Here is a 20,973-nt window from a genome sequence, read left to right on the forward strand (position 1 = left end):
ATTTTGTTGAATTGAGACAATTATCTGTTCTCTCCTTTAACCATAGTGTAGTACAGAATACAAAATCCAGGAGACTGTAAGCATGCAGACACTTCCTGGTATCTCTCTTTAGTACTATGCAGGGTTATCATTTAATGAGATTTTGTAAAGGAGCGTGATTATTGTGGACCGAAGCGTGCCACAGTATTCAGCTTCTGATTTACATTGAAAATAATGGAACAATTTAGCCTGGCAATATTCTTGATTTCCTTGTGAGGATGGAATCTTCCCCTCATTCGCATCTCAGTGTATGCACTTAGAATATGGATAATTGCATCATATTTGGAAGTTCCACTACTACCTTTAAAAGTGAATGTCATTAGAAATGAATATGGGATAAATCTAATGTCATTAGAAATGAATATGGGATAAATCAAGGATGCCAGGACATTGGAAAGGTATCAGACACTGTTTAAATTTGAAAATACCTCAGTTTCTTCTTTTTTACTAAATGTTTTCTGAATAGTTCCTTCCAGCAGTAATGGTTTATTAACCTGTTTTTATTAGTATCTTTAAAGTGATTTTTCTCTTTCATTTTTCCAAATATATCTTTCAAGCCAATAAATAAGCAAATGAGTTTGCAAGATTTTTTTAAGTATAACTATCATCTTTGAAATATACAGGATTTCAGTTTTAAAATACATTGTGAAATATATTTTCCCCATGATTACCTTCAAACAATGGGGCTTTTTCTCATAAGCATTAGGAACAGGGGCTGTGAGATCTAACGTTTCTAAGACCTCAGTCATTCTCATTGAGATAATAAGGTTGGAAATGTTAAATTTATCCATATGCTCTCCACTGTCTCATCTGGCATCAGAGGACTTTAAATTGTTTTTTTTTTTTTTTTAGAAGTTTGAAAAGCACCTATTAAGGAGGAGTTATTAAGGAGTGTCATGACGTATTACCGAAGCTGATAAGTAATGGCAATAATATAATAATTGAATGAAATGATGTTAACAATTCTTTTTTTATTCATATTTAGATTTTCAAAAAATTTTAAGAAGTCCACATGAGCCATCTTTGTTTTTTAATATTTTTTAGTTGTGGATGGACACAATACCTTTATTTTATTTATTCATTTATTTTTATGTGGTGCTGAGGATCAAACCCAGTGCCTCACATATGCGAGGCAAGCGTTCTACCACTGAGCTGCAACACCCCTTTCAGATTTAAAAAATTTTAAGAGTGTGTTTTATTGTGTAAATTCTTTTATTTATAGCTACTGAAAGTTGATGGCAGTAGTTGAACCTAGTGGGCAAATGATAAGAATCTTTGGAGAAGCATCAGGAGAACAAATGCTATAATATACACACATGCACAATGGGAATACACATTAAGGCAGAGACTGTACCCTGTCTGTCCCTCGTTCAGGTTGCTGAAACTGTCATTCCCAGCAATGGGCTAGCTAACATGTCTAGTTATGCAAGTGTGCTCAGTCAGTCCTAAGGGCATTAACTCAGTGACTATTCAAGAAATATTTTTTTTCCATTCCATTTCTCTTTTCTCTTCTATATGAAAGTATGTGAGTGCTCTCTGAAGCCTCTTCCTTTGCCTCCGTGAATACCTTCACACTCATATTCTACCTTGGTGATTTAATGTAAACTTCATATTGATTCTTGTGAGAAAAATAATTTTCCACTCTCTATTAAAGATTGCATATAACACAGGTTTTTCTTTTATAGGCTGTGGAACTGGAAAGTATCTTAAAGTAAACAGCCAGGTACATACCCTGGGCTGTGACTACTGTGGACCATTGGTAGAGATTGCCCGGAGTAGAGGATGTGAAGTCATGGTATGTGACAACCTTAATCTCCCCTTTAGGGATCAGGGCTTCGATGCCATCATCTCCATAGGAGGTAAGGCAGCAGGGTCACATGTTCATATTTTGCCATGAGAATAACTTACATGGTTGAAGCTACTCTCATGACTCAACATTTATTCTGTATATAGAGTGGTCATGTAATCCATTTTATCTGATTTTTAAAAATATTTCAGCTGCTTGAGTTATTTGGCTAACCTCAAATACATTTATGGTACATATGTTGTTATAACTATTTAAACCTTTAAGCTGTTATTCTATTCTTTTTGGTAATTAATTCCCATTTCTTTCACTAATGAATAAGGAAATATTAGAGAAATCTTGCTCATTGAAAATGGTACTTTGTTCTATTGAAATGAAGCCAGGCTCCTCCAAAATGAAGTAGATTTGGGGGCATCATATTGGCTTTTTCAGGCTACAATAGTGCCCTTTATTAACATAATTCTAAGACTAATAAAACCAAATGTTATCAAGATCAACTGCCATTTACTGGTACTCAAGTTCCTGGAGAAGTTGGGTTCCACCTGGTCCCAGACGCCATTCTGTTCCTTAATGCCAGGGATTGTTTATGAGTGTAGGGAACGAGTTCCTCATATTTTTCCAACAAATATGCCCAGAAAACACATATACCAAAAAAAGTAAGAAAAAAAAAAGTGCTTGAAATATATTCCTGATACCTAATATGTTAGTCATTTATAAATGTGCTAAGAAACCTTATATTTAAGGGAATCACATGATATGCTCTTTTGCAATGGAAAATCTTTTTCAGAGTCAACTACTTGCTCCAAAACACTTAAAAATTAGTCTATTTGAATATAACAAGCTTTATCAAAGCAAAATGAACTTACATAAAACTGACTACTACTATTTATGAAGAAATACAGAATAAGACTATTTTCTCTTTCCTGAAATACATGAGGATTTGGTTGGTTCAACTACATTACTATGCACAATTAGGGATGCCAGCCGAGATACCATAACCTTGGAACTGATTAGAACTGACAAGAGGTGGTTGCCATGGGAACCTGCTCTGTGACATCTTACTTCTCTACACTTGAAACTGTTTAGTCCATTTGGTTGTAAGAATTAGTCTGTTCAGGCTGCAGTAACAAAATATCACAGACTGGATGGCTTGAACAACACACACTTATTTCTCACAATTCTAAAGGGTGAGAGTCAGATCAATCAGGTACCAACAGAGTTGAATTCTGGAGAAGGCTCTCTTTCTGGCTAATAGATGGCTGCTGTCTTCTACCTTATTGCAGTGTCTTCACAAGGTCGTTTCATATGATAGCACTGTGCTGATCATGGGGACCCTCCCTTGTGTCCTCATCTAAGTCTAATTACTTCCCAGAACTCCTGCCTCCTAACACCATCACGCTGGGGGTAGGACTTGGACATGAATCTTGGGGGAACATAAACATTACTAAGATTCTTGTTGAACGAAGCAACATTAGGCAATGTTTTGAATCTTTTGTGGGAAAAGTTTATGGCTTAGTCATTCCACCGAAAGAACTAGAGATCAGAGGGAGTTCTCTTTGTTCTTTCATTTGCCTTAGTTTTAGGACCATTGAGGATATCTACATTCAGGCTGTGCCACGGAGCCATTGCTGAGGAAGAGAATATTGACCAGCTTTTTGACTTTGAGTAAATGTTCCTTGTGTATCTGGATAATCCTCTATTTTCCTCAGAGAAAATGGAGTGTACCTGATGCTATGATTCGAATGTCCCCTCTAAAACCCATGTTGAAATTTAGTTGCCATCATAATAATATTAAGAGGTGGGACCTTTACGAGTTTAAGAGGGCATGCCCCTTGTGAATGTATTAAGGGTGGTATGGTGGGTGTGGTTGGTTTCGTTATCACGGAAATTGACCTCAAATGAAAGGATCAGTTGGGCAGATTTTCTTCTTTCCTGGCCATGGGATGCTCCCCACCATGTTATGATGCAGCAAGAAGGCTCTTGCCAGATGCTGGTCCCTTGATCTTGGACTTCTCAGCATCCAGAACCATGAGCCAAATAAACTTGTATTGTTTATAATTTACCCAGTCTGTGGTAATCTGTTACAGCAACAGAAACGACTAGCACACCTGATTGCTATTCCAATTTAAGACGCTCCCTTAGGTGGAAAAATAGCACATATTTTTATAAACTGTAACTATGAATTAATGGGGTATGGTCATTTTCAGTTATGTTTCACATTTAGAACAAAAGTATGAGAAATTTCAGTAGACTCTTCGTGACTACATTTTTCTATTTTCCCTATTTAAAATTTTTTATTTGGCATGTTTTGCTTATCTTTACATGAAAATTTTACTTTTTGGTATCTCTTAATAATAATATGAGAGATAAGAATCATGCCTAGTTATATATTCATCATGTGTTACTGACACATTAGAAAAAGAAACATTCTGGGGCTGGGGTTATAGCTTAGCGGTACAGCACTTGCCTAGCATGTGTAAGGAGCTGGGTTAGATTCTCAGCACCACAAATAAATAAAGTTACAACTGGGAGGTTATTTACTCCTCTCCCCCATCCCTCCAGGACATTTGGCAATGTCTGGAGATATTTTTGATGGTTAAAATGGGTAGGTGAATGTGTGCTAATGTCATCTAAGGGGGCTTCCCCACAGCAGAGAATTATCTATACCCAAATGTCAGTAGGGTTAGGGTTTTACACTAAGCCTATAACTTCTTTATGCTTAGAGAGATAAACACCACACTCTTAAAATTAAATAACAGTAAATCATAAAATGTCAAGATATGACAGGACCTTAAAGGTAATCTTGTGTCACTTTTCACCTGATTCTGGAGTCCAGTAATTGAATTCAACCTATCTATTTTCTAGGCTTTTAGCATCTTAGCAGGAAAATATTGCTATAGAAAAAAAAAACAGCCTTTAAGCTATTTTTTATTATGATTTATAAACAGGGAGACTTCTTTTCATCTTTTAAAAATTCAACATAGTTTCCTGACATTGATATTTCGGATAAATTCTGTGTCCCATTGCAAATACACTTGCAATGCTTCTTAATAGATTATGTATATGCATGTGTGTCGCATTGTATATGTAATGAAGAAATCTTTATTTTTAACCTTTTTTTCCCTCCAAAACGTTGATTTAAAGTTGTTACTTATTACATATTTAATATTCAGATTTTTCTGGGTGAAAATATGTTAGAGGTGAATTGTTACTTACTCATCAATAAATCAATAAAGACTTTCTTTCTTAAAATATAAAACTTTTTTGGAAGCTGAATGGAATCCTGAAATATCAGAGACCTATCAGTCTACCATAAAATAATTCAGTTTAGTTGTTTTTTTCCTTTGATAGCCTTTGTAAAGCAACACAATAAATTATCACTAGTCACATGAATTATGTTCTATAAAAGTTCCCATGAACACAAAATTAGGAAATTTGTGGGCATTTGTGACCCCAGAAGGAATACAGGATGGGATTCCTGCAAGCTGCTGATCTTAGCATTTTTGTCAATATATATCTTTGTCAATAACCAATTGATATATAAACTTGTTTTATGTATGTTTCTGTTTAAATTCACTTTAATTTTAAGCTCATGCCAACAGCATTCTCAGTCATGCCTGGATGAAGTGCATATAGCTCCTGTGTTTTCTCCCTGGGGCACATTATGTCACAGCCTCTGTGCTTAGGAGCCCAGACAATAGGACAGTGCTATGTTTGGATGCTGTTTTAAACAGGGAACTAAATAGACCATGAAAAGAGCACTTGTTTACAGTATTAGAGTTGAAATTAAAATGAGATGGTTACTTTGTTCCACCTCAGCTGGGAACATGTTCTTTGAAAGGCTCAAATTGCTTCTCTGCACAAGCTAATGAATGACCCTGAGAGTCTGGGACTGTTCATTTTGGAGGGTTACAAATAAATCTTAGCAAGTGGGCAAATTTGCAAATACAGAATCTGTGAATAATGAGAATAGGTTGTATTTTAGAAATGTACTCATAGTGTACAACCAGAGATCTGAAAAATTGTGCTCTATATGTGTAATATGAATTGTAAAGCATTCTGTTGTCATATATAACAAATTAAAATTTGAAAAAAAAAAAAGTACCCGTATAAATTTTAGAGTGCATCAGGCACAGGTTATGGGAGAGGTCAACAGCCCTGAACAGTGGTAGATAAGATATAAACATCAGCAATGCATTGCGTCTTTCTCAGTTCTGACCCCTAGGCCTCCTTGTAGCTCAATGATCAAAGAACTACTTCTAGAAACATATGCTTTCAAATGAAGCATTTGAGGGTCCATAAAGGGCCCTCTCTCTGGGGACTGGGAAAAGAAGACTAAGGCCTAGTAAAACAGAGTGCTTGGTCAAAGATCACAAGGCTAGCTCTTGATAGATCTAGGTTGGAATATGCTGGTGTCTTGTTCTTCAACACATCTAACCCTCACACCTCTAGCTTTCTCACACTGCTGCATGGTAAAGATAGGAGGGTTTGTATGCTCTTGATTGGAATAAAAATCTGATGGCTATTAATACAGTTTGCCTCTTGCATGAACTGCCTTTAACGGTTTTATCTACACATGAGTCTCATTTTAGATACTTAATATATCTCTGTGGCAGGTAAACTGCAGACATTAATATACCTAAAATCACTACTAACAACAAGATTATGGTGAGCTTTAGAGCAGTGGTGTTAGCCACTCTCTGCCCTTACTGCTCATATGGGAGCCAGAGTCTCCCAGCTTTGCTTGGGACTCCTTTTCTCACTGAGATATATAGTGCACTTGTATTTAGAAAAATAATTTGATGTTTTCTCTTGACACAATACTGTGATTAGATTCCTCCAAGAACTAACAGACTAACACTTTCTACATATTTTGGATAAAAATAAGCCTAGATAAAGGCAGTTTTGCTTGAGGCTCATTTTGAAGGGATTGGAAGCAAAATGATAATCTACAAATTTATTTGTTTAACTACACACAATAGCATATTAGCATTTTAAAAAACATGTAATCATTTGGATTTGTGGTAGGCTGACGTATCTTTGATATTATTTAGACAGAAAAGCAATCTTTAACATTTTTCTTGATTTTTGTTTGCTTTATTAATTTTATTGACACTAATAATTAGTGATGTTAATTTTTTTATTGCTATAGAAGTACAATCATTCATTAAAGCAGTGAGTCATTTTATAAAATCCTACCAGAAAACACTTACCTAACTTAGTATTCCTTACAATTTTAGTAATTCAGACCTGACCCTCTGGTTAACAAAATTCACAGGATTTTGGAATGGGATCTCAGAGGTTATTTATTCTAGGCTTCTTGTTATGATTTAAGAAACTTAAAATCGATTGTACTTAAATAACTGGCCCAAGATTAGCTGCCTAAAAGTACAGAAGCCAAAGCAAAAATTATATCTCCCAAAACCTATGCTATTTCTTCCATCTCTCCTCCCATGTAGGAAAGAAGGAGGTTTTACTATATGTCAAAATTTCATCATTGTTATGTGCAAACATATTATGTATGTATGTTAAGTGTGTGTGTTTATGTGTGTATACACACATTGAGATCTAGTTTTCTCTTTTTCAGTTATACACCATTTTTCTACAAAACAAAGAAGAATCCAAGCAATAAAAGAAATGGCCAGGGTTTTAGTTCCCAGAGGACAGATGATGATTTATGTTTGGGCAATGGAACAAAAGAACCGACATTTTGAGAAGCAAGATGTGCTTGTTCCTTGGAACAGGGCCTTCTGTTCCCAGCCCTTCTCAGAATCCAGCCAGTCCGGGAGAAAGAGGCAGTGTGGACATCCAGAAACAAGCCATCCCTACCACCCCGCTTGCCCTGAGTATGGCTGTTCCATTTGTTTTAAAGAGCGATGTGATTCCAAACGGTCCCACAGCGTGGACTATGAACCTGTTATGGCTAGGACCTGTTGTGGAAACACTTCAAAGGAAGGTGAGGAAGAAAATGGCATCTATAACACATTAGGAAGATCTTTTCGTTCGTGGTTTTTCTCCAGATCTTTGGATGAGTCCACTCTGCGGAAGCAAATTGAAAAAGTGAGACCCTTGAAAACCACAGAAGTTTGGGCCAATAGCCCTGTATCCATCCAGCCTTCTCGACATTCCAGTTTAGACTTGGATCACCAAGAGCCATTTTCAACGAAAGCATCAAGCTTCGATGAGGAAGTGTTTGTAGAAACTTCTCAAAAACACTTGGAGTGGCTGAGAGCTTCAGGTACTTCAAAGCACTTAAATGGAGACCATCAAGGAGAAAATCAGAGAAATGGAGAGGGGAGCCTTCGGGACAGCACCAATACCAATGAGAATCATGTGACTGCAGGTAGCTTAGAGGAAGGCAACCCTTCTGCCAGTAAAATATTGAGAAGGATTTCTACCATCGACTCTACAGATTCCAACCCAGATGACACAATTTCTGTCCAAGAACAACAGCCTGACATTTTGGATTCCAGAGCCTTCATGCGCTACTACCATGTGTTTCGTGAAGGTGAGCTCTGTGACCTGCTGCAGGAGAATGTGACCGAGCTCCGTATTCTGAGCTCCGGAAATGATCATGGCAACTGGTGTATTATTGCAGAGAAAAAGGAAAGTTGTGATTAGTTGGATTGTTTCAGAGACAACTTCTCCAAAAGATGAACCACGATCTTTTCACTAAGTTATGAATGGTTACCTAAATTTGCATCTAATTTTATTATTTATAAACCCACATATGCTTTGCTCCATAAATACTAGGAACTGATAATCTTTTAAATCTTTGGGTAAGCACAACACCTTGCACCTAAAGCATTTCACACAGTATATTTGTGCTTAAGTGTATATAAAAAGATCTGAAGAAGCAATAGATGATGCACTTCAGTACAGTTTAGATTTTATTTTCCCCCCCAACAATGAAATTCTTATGAAAATATATGTATATTAGTTTTCAGTATTACATATTGATTTTAAAAGATTCTGCTGTTAAGTAACCCTTTAAAACAGTATTTTTATAAAGTAAGGGGGTAAATTCTGGTTCTCAGGTAATAATTTAGCTCTATGTGTAAGATAACAAGGAAACCTATTGTGTTTCTCAGATGAACAGAATATTGATACATGATGGGATATTTTATTGTCAAGGCCTGACTTCTACTTAAAGTCTTCAGAAAATTGAGAGACAAGGAAAAAAGAAACAGGTGGTGTTATAGGGACTCTTTTCAAAAGGAAACTTCCTTTTCTTTTGAAGTGAAACTAGGAGAGACTAGCTGAAGCACTGTTTTATTTTAGCTCTGAGGACAAATAGATTGCGAAGTTGCTGGATATTTGGCCTTGGTTGGGGGTTATAACTGGGATATGTTGTTGGATTTTTAAAAAACAAGATCTGGGCATTGATCTTATTGAAGATGACCACATTCTATTAGTTATATTAGTGATTTTAGGTAGAACTAACTCCTATTACTAAAGGTTGAATTTCTTCCACTTTACAGAGAAATGAATAGTCTGGGTATTGTGGGATCACTGCATCTATTTAATTTAACCTTGGAGAGCTAGAGGATGTAGATCATCGTAGAACATTTGCCTAGCATGCATGAGGCCCTGGGTTCAATTCCCAGAACCACCCAAAGAAAATAAAAAAGATTTTTAAATCCATGTCATGGATTCTGAGACATAAAGATAATCAAGACTGAACTAGAGACAGGACAAACACAAACAAATTGACCCAGGAATATGGTCTCACTTCCTTAATGAGGAGAAATTGAAAAACCATTTTATTTCTAGGACCACTGTAATCCTGCGTGAAAATCCAATTTTGTGTTATTTTCCCACTAAAAAATTAACTGAAACACTCGTGAATATCATTTGTTTTGGAGTTCTCTTTTCCATCAGCTATTGTGCTGTAACCTAAAATGATGTTGTTTTGAAGAAATTTCAAGGATTATTTTCAAAGTGCATCTGCAAATTATTAATATTTCTATCTTTTGGCTTCAAAATAAGATTGTGTCATCACTGTTTTAGTGGGTGAGATTCTCTGATGGAAATGATACATATGATTTGTATCATTTGGTGCATGTTTTGCATTAGAGAAACAAAGAAAGCAGACATAGAAGTGCAGTATAAATTAAAATTTAATTTAGTGTGTCTTCCATTTTTCAAATTAGGATATTAAACCATGAGCATAAGTGGTTTTCTTGGTGGAAATAAAAGATTCTGAGTCAAAGATGTTCTTACAACTGGAGCTTAATGGCCTTTTTATGATGAATGGATTTTTCCTCTCTCTGAAGTCTGTTGTCACATCTTTAATCCAAGCCTTGCTATGAGAAATTTGAGCTTGAAGTCATCTCTTTCTGGGTAGTAGCCTACTATTTAAAGGTCATTACATGCAGTTTAGTTTATCAGACTTGCCAGAATAGCTTTTGAGCTAATCTGTATGACCAATCTCTCTCTCTCTCTCTCTCTCTCTCTCTCTCTCTCTCTCTCTCTCACACACACACACACACACACACACACACACACACACACACTCCAATTTGTATAGAAAGATGTCTAGAATGATTCTTGGGAGATAATTATTTTCACATAATTTTGACAGAGCTGTAAATAAAATCCACTGATAATAGCAATAGTTTTGCTCTTCATCTGTAGAGTACAAGAAATCTATGCATCAAAAATCATTTGTGCATAAGTATTTAACCTGTGGCTGATAAGCTGTCTTTGGGATATCCATATGAAAAACCCTTAAATTCAGCTTTTGCCTTTGGATTGGAGGGGAGGGGCAATGGGAGGCCATTAAAGAGCCAAACTAATGTAAATATCCTGACCATGTAAAAATCTTGTTCATCTTTAGAATTGTCCTCAAAAGGAAATGCAAGTCATAAATAAGTACAAATGTAGACAACGTATTTGTAAGTGTTTGGTCAGCCTCCACTGGCTTGATTCTAGATTTTACTGATCTAGCTGAAGAACTTTTAAAATTCTCTTCATTGTTAACACTGGATCAAAGAATGTCCTTCTGCTTCCTTCTCTTTTACTTGCTGGCATCAGTGTGGAACCCCACTATCTCACATAGAAGGGAGAGTTTGCAGGATTATTGGAGAGGCTTTTAAATAACTTTTCTGGCTCACTGATGCCCACTGAGCTATTTGAGGAATTTTCTGTAAACATCCAAATAATTTGAGAGGAAAATGCATTGACATGACCACAGTATACACCCAAAACAACATTATACTGGAAGCCATACAAACAGCCTTCCTAAATTATTGGGTTGTGGTTGTTGGCAGAACAATGAAATAACACCAGCATGGAACAGGTAACTAACAAACTAACCAGACAAATATTTTGGACCCGTTATATTGTCTTGGTCTCCTTTTCTCATCACACATTCCTATGCAGAATAGTGTCAGTATTTCAGTTTTCCTTTCTATTTCCTCCCTAATTCTAGATACCAAGAGTTCCTCTATATGTAAACTAACCTTCGATTGAATGGGCAAAAACTGGAGGTAATCCAGAGAGGAAATAGTCAAAGTATAAATTAGCCAGGAACATGAATGTACTTGTTTATTATTGGCCGCCAAAAAAAAAGAATGCACAGGTAGATATATATATACACATGAGTGTATACACACACACGCGCGCGCACACACACACACACATATGTGTGTATATGTATATATTTGGTTAGAGAACAGAAAGTCTAACTCAACAGTTGAAATTGGTGGGGGGGAGGGAACCCCTTAAAAATGAGCTGGGAATGCTCAGTTTGGGAGTAAGAGGGAAAGAAGGACCAGTTTTAGCCTAGGAAGAACAAGTTAGGGCAAGCCTCATTTTTCCTTTCCTGTTACATAGAAAATTTTGAAATAATAATAACAGCTAGCTTTTCTTCATCTCCAACATTGTCATGTCAAACTGGAACATTTTTCACATTTGATGTATGTCTATTACCATGTGACATTCTTTAGTTTGAGAAAAAGAATAAAAACCCCCTCTTGTAGAATCACAATGCACATAAGCATATTTAAGGCCTATTATAAGTAAACCCAAATGTATTTAACTGAGCTTGCCTTGAGCATAATAACATCCTCTAGCACAAATGCTCTGTGAAAATAATTTCACCAAATAATGGGTCCTATAGAGTAAAATGCAAATTCTTTTGGATGGCATTCAGGCCCTTCATATTTCAGCTCTGACTTATTTTTTAGCCTTCTGAAATTGCACCTGTGTTTCCTATTCTGTAATCTGCAATTTTAAACAATGCTATCATTAGAAATTACATAACAACAAGTAATTGCCCCACCCCTAGGTATACATTCAAATTTAAAATACTATAATTGTAAGCCTTCTCCAAAAAACGAATGCATGAAATGGGTTTCCTTCCATTAAGCGACATAAGAGAGAACTGTTATTGCACACCCATCCAACAGATGACAAAGCAAGGGAATAGAAGAGAATTATAGAAGCTTTAGTGGGCCCCAGATTGGAATGCTTAATTTCCCTCATCTCGACCTTAGCTCAGATTTATAATTCCTGTTTTGTTATTATAAATTCCATTTGCAACCTCGGTTATGTATAAAACTGGAATGGGAACATTTAAAAAGAACTCTCATCAGCCAAAGATTAAAATTGTAATGAAAATAGAATGTATTTGGCATGAGAGCACGAACAGAAACCTAAGATAATCAAAGAGAAAATACCGACTGAATTGTACAGTTTTGGATTCACCAGGGAACCCATGGTATGTGAATGTGACACAATAGGAATGTGAATCATTTCACTTATACCCCATATTCTATCCCCTCTTGATAATACATGTTTTCCCCAATTGATTATGCACAGATAATGAGTCACTTTATCTGGGAAGGATCGGAGCTGTCCTATAATATGTCTCAGGGATCTGAGACAAATACATAGTTGTTTTTCTTTCAACTGAAGTTGGAAAAAAGTAAAGCTTACCCCAGAGAAATTCATTAATTAATCTACATGAAGCTGTATTTTCTCCACTTGGAACATTTCTTTTTCTATGGATATTACCTTCACACAGGAAAAACAGTGAGTCACTGCAATTCATCTGTAGCCAGTGTAACTGAATGTTGAATTCCCAGAACAAATTACATTTATGTTTACCCAGGAGAAATTTGGTGAGAAGGACAGGCATTTTCCTTATGGGAGCTAATCATACCACTTCCACCTAGATTTTCTATGAATGGATAGAGAGGAGTTCCATTAGCGAAGGTTTGCTTTTCTACTCTATTCATATAGAACACTGGCAATACATAAAGCTCACTAATGTGGACCTAAGTGGAATATCTGTGACACTCTGAATATGTGTATGAGACTGTCCCATTTTCTTTAGATGTTCTTAAATATGTATGTATGTAAATATGTATACATATATATATATATATATATATATATATATATATATATATATATATTCCTAGATGTAGACATATGTTTGCTGTCATTCGACCAAGGAAAAAGTAGAGCTCTCTTGTATACTTGCAAAAGCATTAAATTAATAATTACCACAGAAATGTATTTCATGGAATAGAAAATTTTTTTTTTTTGCTTCAGGAAAATTTAAAGAGGATTGTTAGATGTTATTATGTCTCTTCTGGTGTTGACATGTGTACTTGTGTCAAATGTGCAAAAACCTTTTTTCCTACAATATATGGTTACTTCAGCTTTTCCCAGAGGAAGCTAGCAATAGTTCTAAAGCACAAATTGATATAGACCATCTTGACTCCTGTAATTACTTGAAGATATTTTGTTTGAATTAGCCAACTACAGACACGTTTTATATTAAATATTATTTAAAATGGCATAATTTGTATGTTTATAATATGTATTAGGTTGCTTATTTAAGTTATGTGTCGGTGTACTTTTAAAAAATATCTCCAGATGAACAGAATTGTCCTTTCCTTCACTCTCGAGTATGACAGGACAGGTGTCATTTGAGTCAAACAGCCAACTCTCATAACACTTCAACAGGACCAGGGATGCTCACATTGGAATTCTGTTATCTTTGTCTAAAGGAAACCAAGTTAACCACTTAACGATAGATTAAAGGGTTAATAAAATATTATTGACTTAGAAAGGACATATTTAAAGATCAATAAAAATGTATTAGACTACACCACAGTGGCTGTGTATGAAAATATGATACAAATATTGAAAGAATGTCATTTTTTTTTAATGTTGCTTACAATGTAAGTGCCTCTGACGTGCTCCATCTGTAGGTTGTCAGATCATTGCCAGCAGAGAGAGGGATTTGTGTTGGGGACTGCTGTGGCTATAGCACAGCTCAAAGGGGGTGCAATCTAGTAGCAGATGGTGCCCTGGCATCCTGTAGCCTGACAGCTCCTCACCTGGGAAGTCAGAATTGACTCCATCTTCTCAGAGGATTGGTTTGGCCCTTCCAGTGTCTGCCTGAGAGACTAAAATGATAATGAATGAAAAGTAACACTCTGCTCTGATCTTTTGTCAAGAATCAAGGAGACCTCAGTCATGTGCTTTGTTCTCTTGGACATGAGTCTCCTGGTTTACAAACACCACAAGTTATTATCTTTAGAAGCCATCGTTGTGCTCATCTTCCAGTAAATGTCTTAAGTATCAATTCAGCTTCAAAATTACGTAAATTGTAAAGTCTCCTCACTGTTTTTTGTTTTGCTTTGTTTTGTTTTTTGGTACTGAGGATTGAACTTGGGGGCACTCGACCACTGAGCCACATCCCCAACCCTATTTTGTATTTTATTTAGAGACAGGGTCTCACTAAGTTGCTTAGCACCACGTTTTTGCTGAGGCTGGCTTTGAACTCACGATTCTCCTGCCTCAGGCTCCCAAACTGCTGGGATTACAAGCCTGTGCCACCTCGCTGGGCTCCGATACTGTTAGAAATCAGAAGGAAAATGGGCTGGGGCTGGGGCTCAGCGGTAGAGCGCTCGCCTCACACGTGTGCAGCCCTGGGTTCAATCCTCAACACCACATAAAAATAAATAAATAAAATGAAGATATTGTGTCCAAAAACAACCACAAAAAAAGAAACCAGAAGGAAAGTGTCAGCTTCAGGACCAGCTTTCTACTGTACACTTCATTCCCTTCCTGTCCCCAGGGGCAGGGCACAGAAGACAACAGGGAGGTGTTTGCACACCAGTACACGGGAAACTGTCAGAGGCCTCAGGAGCCACTGATTCCAAGAGCGAGCAACCTGCCAAGCCAAGAACCAGACTTGTGATCTCCCTTCTGTGGTGCTGCTCACCACATCACATTGAATTCTTTCAGGTGGCTGCAGCCTTCATTCAGATCTTTGTCACTCTCCATCCCCAGTCCAGGTCCCATTTCAGGGACACGCCCCTGGTCTGACAGCTCCACAGTGATTTTCTTCTTCACCATCTGACAGCCCTTTGCATTTAGGCTCCTTTACAACAGTCTTGCCACATTCACTTTGAGCAAGGACCCTTCCTGCATCCTCCTACATTTCCCCCTAAATCTCTCCAGTTTTTGTTTTTAAAGAGAGAACTGACCAAAGCCATGCCGGCTCCAGTCACCTTTCTACCTTGATTCTTTCTCCTCTCTCTCACTCCTTGTCCTGACCTCCATGAACAATCTAACATTTCCCACTTTAAAGGGCCTTCTCTAAATGCATTATAAAGAGGCTCCCCACCCACCAGTGACTCCCAGCCTGCTTTTAACATGTGGGGAAAAGGAGCTCCCACTTTTTTTTAATTGGTTGTTCAAAACATTACAAAGTTCTTGACATATCATATTTCATACATTTGATTCAAGCGTATTATGAACTCCCATTTTTACCCCATATACAGATTGTAGAATCACATCAGTTACACATCCACGTTTTTACATACTGCCATATTAGTGTCTGTTGTATTCTGCTGCCTTTCCTATTTCTACTCTCCCCCCTCCCCTCCCCTGCCATCTTCTCTCTCTACCCCATCTACTGTAATTCATTTCTCTCACTTGTTTTTTTTTCCCCTTTCCCCTCACTTCCTCTTATATGTAATTTTGTATAACCCTGAGGGTCTCCTTCCATTTCCATGCAATTTCCCTTCTCTCTCCCTTTCCCTTCCCCCTCTCATCCCTGTTTAATGGGTGATCTTCTTCTCATGCTCTTCCTCCCTGCTCTGTTCTTAGTTGCCCTTTTTATATCAAAGAAGACATTTGGCATTTGTTTTTTAGGGATTGGCTGGCTTCACTTAGCATAATCTGCTCTAATGCCATCCATTTCCCTGCAAATGCCATGATGTTGTCATTTTTTAGTGCTGAGTAATACTCCATTGTGTATAAATGCCACATTTTTTAATCCATTCATCTATTGAAGGGCATCTAGGTTGGTTCCACAGTCTAGCTATTATGAATTGTGCACAAAACAGAGACTCTGCGTCTGACAGAAGAAAAAGTTGGCTCCGATCTACATATTGTGGGGTCGGGCTCCAAATTCCTTAATAGGACACCCATAGCACAAGAGTTAAAAACAAGAATCAACAAATGGGACTTACTCAAACTAAAAAGTTTTTTTCTCAGCAAGAGAAACAATAAGAGAGGTAAATAGGGAGCTTACATCCTGGGAACAAATTTTTACTCCTCACACTTCAGATAGAGCCCTAATATCCAGAGTATACAAAGAACTCAAAAAATTAAACAATAAGAAAACAAATAACCCAATCAACAAATGGGCCAAGGACCTGAACAGACACTTCTCGGAGGAGGACATACAATCAGTCAACAAGTACATGAAAAAATGCTCACCATCTCTAGCAGTCAGAAAAATGCAAATCAAAACCACCCTAAGATACCATCTCACTCCAGGAGCTCCCACTTTGGCATTGGAAATCTGTTCCCTGGATCAGCAGGTCAAGAGGGCAAGGTCCCAAGTTCGTTAACTTACAGTCCTCAAGCTTACCCCTCTGGTCACTCTGGTTTACCTTTCCTGTCTCCGCCTGGAATGAGTTTTCAGGTTTTTTTTTTTGTGTGTGTGTGTGGGTTTTTTTTTTTTTTTTTTTTTCGGTACTGGGGATTGAACTCAGGGGCACTCAACCACTGAGCCATATCCCCAGCCCTATTTTGTATTTTATTTATAGACATGGTCTCACTAAGTTGCTTAGTACCTTGCCATTGCTGAGGCTGGCTTTGAACTTGCGATCCCCCTGCCTCAGCCTCCTGAGCCGCTGGGATTACAGGCGTGCACCACTGAGCCCAGCATGTGTTTGAGATTTTCATTTGCATACTGATGAAAACTAATGATGTATGCTTGGGTCCTCAGAGTTCGTTGTTGAAGGGTAAAAATGAAAACCAGCCATGACCAATATTTGAGTGTCTGTTACTGCTTTTTTCTTTCTCTTAAAAAGTAAAAGATCATAGAAATTGACTAAGTATAAAATGAAGAGCATAAGTTGAGATAGAAAGGGAAATCCTTTACTTCCTCACATTTCCCCACTGGAATATCAGGGTAGTTAGGCCTTCATCAAGACAATTTTGAGCTGTCTTAATGCAGAGGAGTGCCAACGGACACCATGAAGTCAACTCCACTCATGTCTTTGAGAGGCCAGGGTTCCCAAAGGGCTTGCTCATGGAGACTGCTATAATGAAAGAAGGTTGGAGAAGCCATACTAGCAAGAAGTCAGCTGGGGCAGTGAGCCTGGGCCCCCTGAGGAAGAAGGAACCTGATTAGGAATGGTCCTTGTGACCAATGGAGCATGAGCCCGGCCTCCATGGTGGCAAAGATTCCTGTGTTCAGGTTTGCCATGAAGTGAGTAGAGCTGTCCCCCCTCCCAGATGGAGGCAAGATGGTTGGAAGCCTGTGGTCATCCTCATTAGAGGCAACTGAAAGTCTCTCATCAAAACAAATGTCGTTGAACCCAAAAAGGACCGTGAAACCCCCACGTGAAGCTGATTGGTAGGGGGTCCCAATCCAAGACCACACTGCTGTTTTACTAAGAAAGGACCTTCAGTATAAGGACTGAAGTGACTTGAACAGCCGGACATAGGCAGAGGAAATAAGGAAATGACCCCAGTGAGGAAATGACCCTCACTCATTCTATCTTGTGAGACCTCAGCCTCAAAGGGAAGTGATCTATGCAGAACTATTAGTTTTTATTTTTTTTTCCAAAATGTGTGTAACCACCCTGAGGAAGATACAGAAAATATGGGGACAAAAAAGAGCTTGTTTCCCTATTGTTTTAAAGATGTGATTTCATTCTACATTTCTTTATATTTTTGATAATTTTTGAACAGTTCCCATGGACAAGGGGCTTTCTAGGCTCTATTGGAGACTTACTGGAAATAAGGCTGAGTCCCTGTTCCTGGAAAATTAAAACGTGTCGGGATAGACAAGATATGCACATTTCTTTCTGGAATATTCTCTTACTCTCCACTTGGCCTGACTTAATTATGTTTCCATCTCTACTTCCACATGCCTTTTTCAGATAGGATGTTGGTGTTCCAGTCTCGAACCCAGACCAGACACTAAGTTATGTTCCTACTGTGTCCCAGAGTCACCAGTCTAGTGTTCCTTTTGAAATTCATCACACACATTTACTTCTTTTTTTAAAATGTTCGTTTTAGTTGTAGTTGGACACAAAGCTTTATTTTATTTTTTTTAAGTGGTGCTAAGGATCGAACCCTGTGCCTCACACATGCTAGGTAAGTGCTCTACCACTGAGCCACAATCCCAGCCCACACATTTATTTCTTTAGTGTATCTTTTTTCCTCCAGAGTATACAAGTCTCATGGGCAGGGACCCGTTTGCCTCTTTCACAGCAGTGTCCCTCAGTGGCTGGCATAGCACTGGTGTAGAAGGGAGGACTCAGGACATATGGGTGAAGGAAGAGCTTATTGTTGTTCTTAGAACACAGTGGTGCCCAGAGGAAGACAGAGGGAGCCATGGACCCACAGGGGGAGAGGAGTTTAAAGGAGGTGACACAAGGCTTACCTTTGGAGACAGAATGTCAGTGGCTAAGGAAGGCAGGGAATTTGACAACAGAAGCCAGGAAAGGGAGGTGATGATGATAACAACGAAGGTAGCATTTATCATGTGTGCACTACATACCAAGAATGTTCATCATTTATTTGTTACATCAACCTGGAGGGTAGGTTGGTATCAGTGGGCTCCACCTCTAGATGGAAACTGGGATTCAGAGGTTGGTTAGGTTACAGGCCAAGGCCGGATCAGTGGAAAATGAAGGTGTTCAGCTCTGCACTAAGATGCATTCCCATGAAACCTTAGTTCTACACATGAGAAGGCAGTAAGAGGTGGAAAAACTGGAGAAGTAGGTTGCATTTTGACTCTTGTGGGTCTTGAATGCCATGCTAAGGGATTAAGAGTTGAGACGTTAGCCTAATATACGTATTTATTTCTTTGATTACTAGAGAGGCTTTGAGGATTTGTGAGCACATTCCTCTGGAGAAAAGAACAGGTGGGGGGTAGGAGGGGTGGGGGGTCTGAGATTTGAGAGTCAGCAGCAGGGGAGGCATACATCCAGAATGAAAAGGAAATGAACTAGAATCTGGTTAGAGTCAGGGGAGAGGAAAAAAGAAACAATTGCTCCTAAATTCCCACCTGGCTGCCCAGGAGACTGAGATGCTCTTAAACAAAGTTTGACAGAGAAGAAACCCATTGCAGGAAAGGTCTTCAGAAGAAATGTAGAGCCAGGCTGCCCTCTTCTGGAGAATTAAAGCCCAGGGCCAGAGCAACTTAAATGCTGTTCCAGAAGCAATAAGGTTGAATACAATCAAATTGATCTTTCAAACACCTGATAACCAATGAGCTGGTAACCAGGTAGCAATTCAGACAGATCTAGTTGTGCATAGAACAAGAGACTGCCAAAGCAAGTTATTACATCTTCCAGTGCATACCATTTCAGACCCAGGAGTTATTTTAGAGGCAGAATTCACTTAAGAGTAGAAATAAATATTATCAATGGAGGAAAAATGAAGGAAACTCTGAGAATATTAATATGTTCAGAAGTGATAAATGACAACATGAGCATTAGCTGCTATTATGACATTAAAGTAATAAAAACTATCAACTATTGAAACGTGGAGGGTTTTAACAATTTAAAAATACTACATGCAGAGTTTAGCAAAGTAAGAGGGGGAAATGACTGAATCTGTGGGACCAGCCTCACTGAGAGGTCTTCAGGCTCTGCCCCCTAGACCCAAAATCCAGCCAGATGTCTACTCTCCCATAATCCTTCCCTGTGCCTTACATGTGTCCTGGTCCATGAAAGGGGCTGTCCACCTAGGAAGGGTCAGATGGCGGCCATCAGCTCAGGATGCTGGACAGCATGACCTGAAGTCAGGAGAAGAAAGCTGGCCACGGCCTTCCAGGACCCACAGCTCTGGCCCCATGACTCTGATCTCACCTCTTAATCTATTTCTCTCATTTTCTCAGCTCTAGACTTCTGTCTCCTTCTATTCCTCAAACATTGTAGACCTTGGGGACTTAGTATTCTGTTTTCTCTACTGTGAATGATTTACCCTGAAGTATAAGAAATGTTCCCTTTACTTCCTTCTAGCATTGGCTTGGAATACCTTATTCTCAAGTGGTCTCCCCTGACAAACCCTTCTAAAAATGCATGTTACATCCCTCCTCACTGCCCCCAACACACCACCTATTCACTTCCAAGCTTCCCTTTTCTGTCTCTTCTCTAAGCACTGTATATTTTATTCATAAATGTTATCTTCTGCTCCCCCCTCAAGATAAAGGGCTTCCTGAGGACAGAGATTTGGAGTTTTTCTTATTCACTGCTCCATCCCCACCTGAACAGTGCTTGAACTATGGTGATCACTCACGTGAAGTACTTGATGGGTGAAAGTTGGCTCTGGGATATGATGATGTTCTCAGGCCAACTGGGCTGGGATGGTGGGGTGGAGGAGCTTGGTGGTGTCTCTTCAACCTTTCGTCATCTCTTCCTGATGGCCCTGCTCATCCCTTTTCCAGGTGTTAGTATTTTGTCACTGTGACCATAACAACTGACACAACTTAAAGGTTTATTTTGGTCCAAGGTTTCAGTCTATGGTCAACTGGCTCCATTTCTTTGAGCATGAAGAGAGGCAGAACATAATGGCAGGAAGGTGTGGAGGAGGAAAGCTACTCATTTCATGGCAGCTGAGAAGCAGTGTGTGTG

General features: G+C 38.4%; 1 protein-coding gene across 2 annotated transcripts in view; it reads left to right on the forward strand.

Annotated features, from left to right (window-relative positions):
* The window catches only part of Trmt9b (tRNA methyltransferase 9B (putative)), a 59,116-nt gene extending 45,950 nt beyond the window's left edge, over positions 1–13,166 (forward strand). For both annotated transcript variants that reach the window (XM_071610411.1, XM_027954670.2), the window contains exons 4-5: positions 1,725–1,898; positions 7,431–13,166. In XM_071610411.1, coding sequence (XP_071466512.1) covers positions 1,725–1,898; positions 7,431–8,464 — 1,208 coding nt within the window. In that variant the 3' untranslated portion in view covers positions 8,465–13,166. The remainder of the gene's footprint in view (positions 1–1,724; positions 1,899–7,430) is intronic.
* Positions 13,167–20,973: the final 7,807 nt, after the last annotated feature.

This window comes from Marmota flaviventris, chromosome 3, assembly GCF_047511675.1.
Source record: "Marmota flaviventris isolate mMarFla1 chromosome 3, mMarFla1.hap1, whole genome shotgun sequence".
In the NCBI taxonomy this organism is placed as follows: domain Eukaryota; kingdom Metazoa; phylum Chordata; class Mammalia; order Rodentia; family Sciuridae; genus Marmota; species Marmota flaviventris.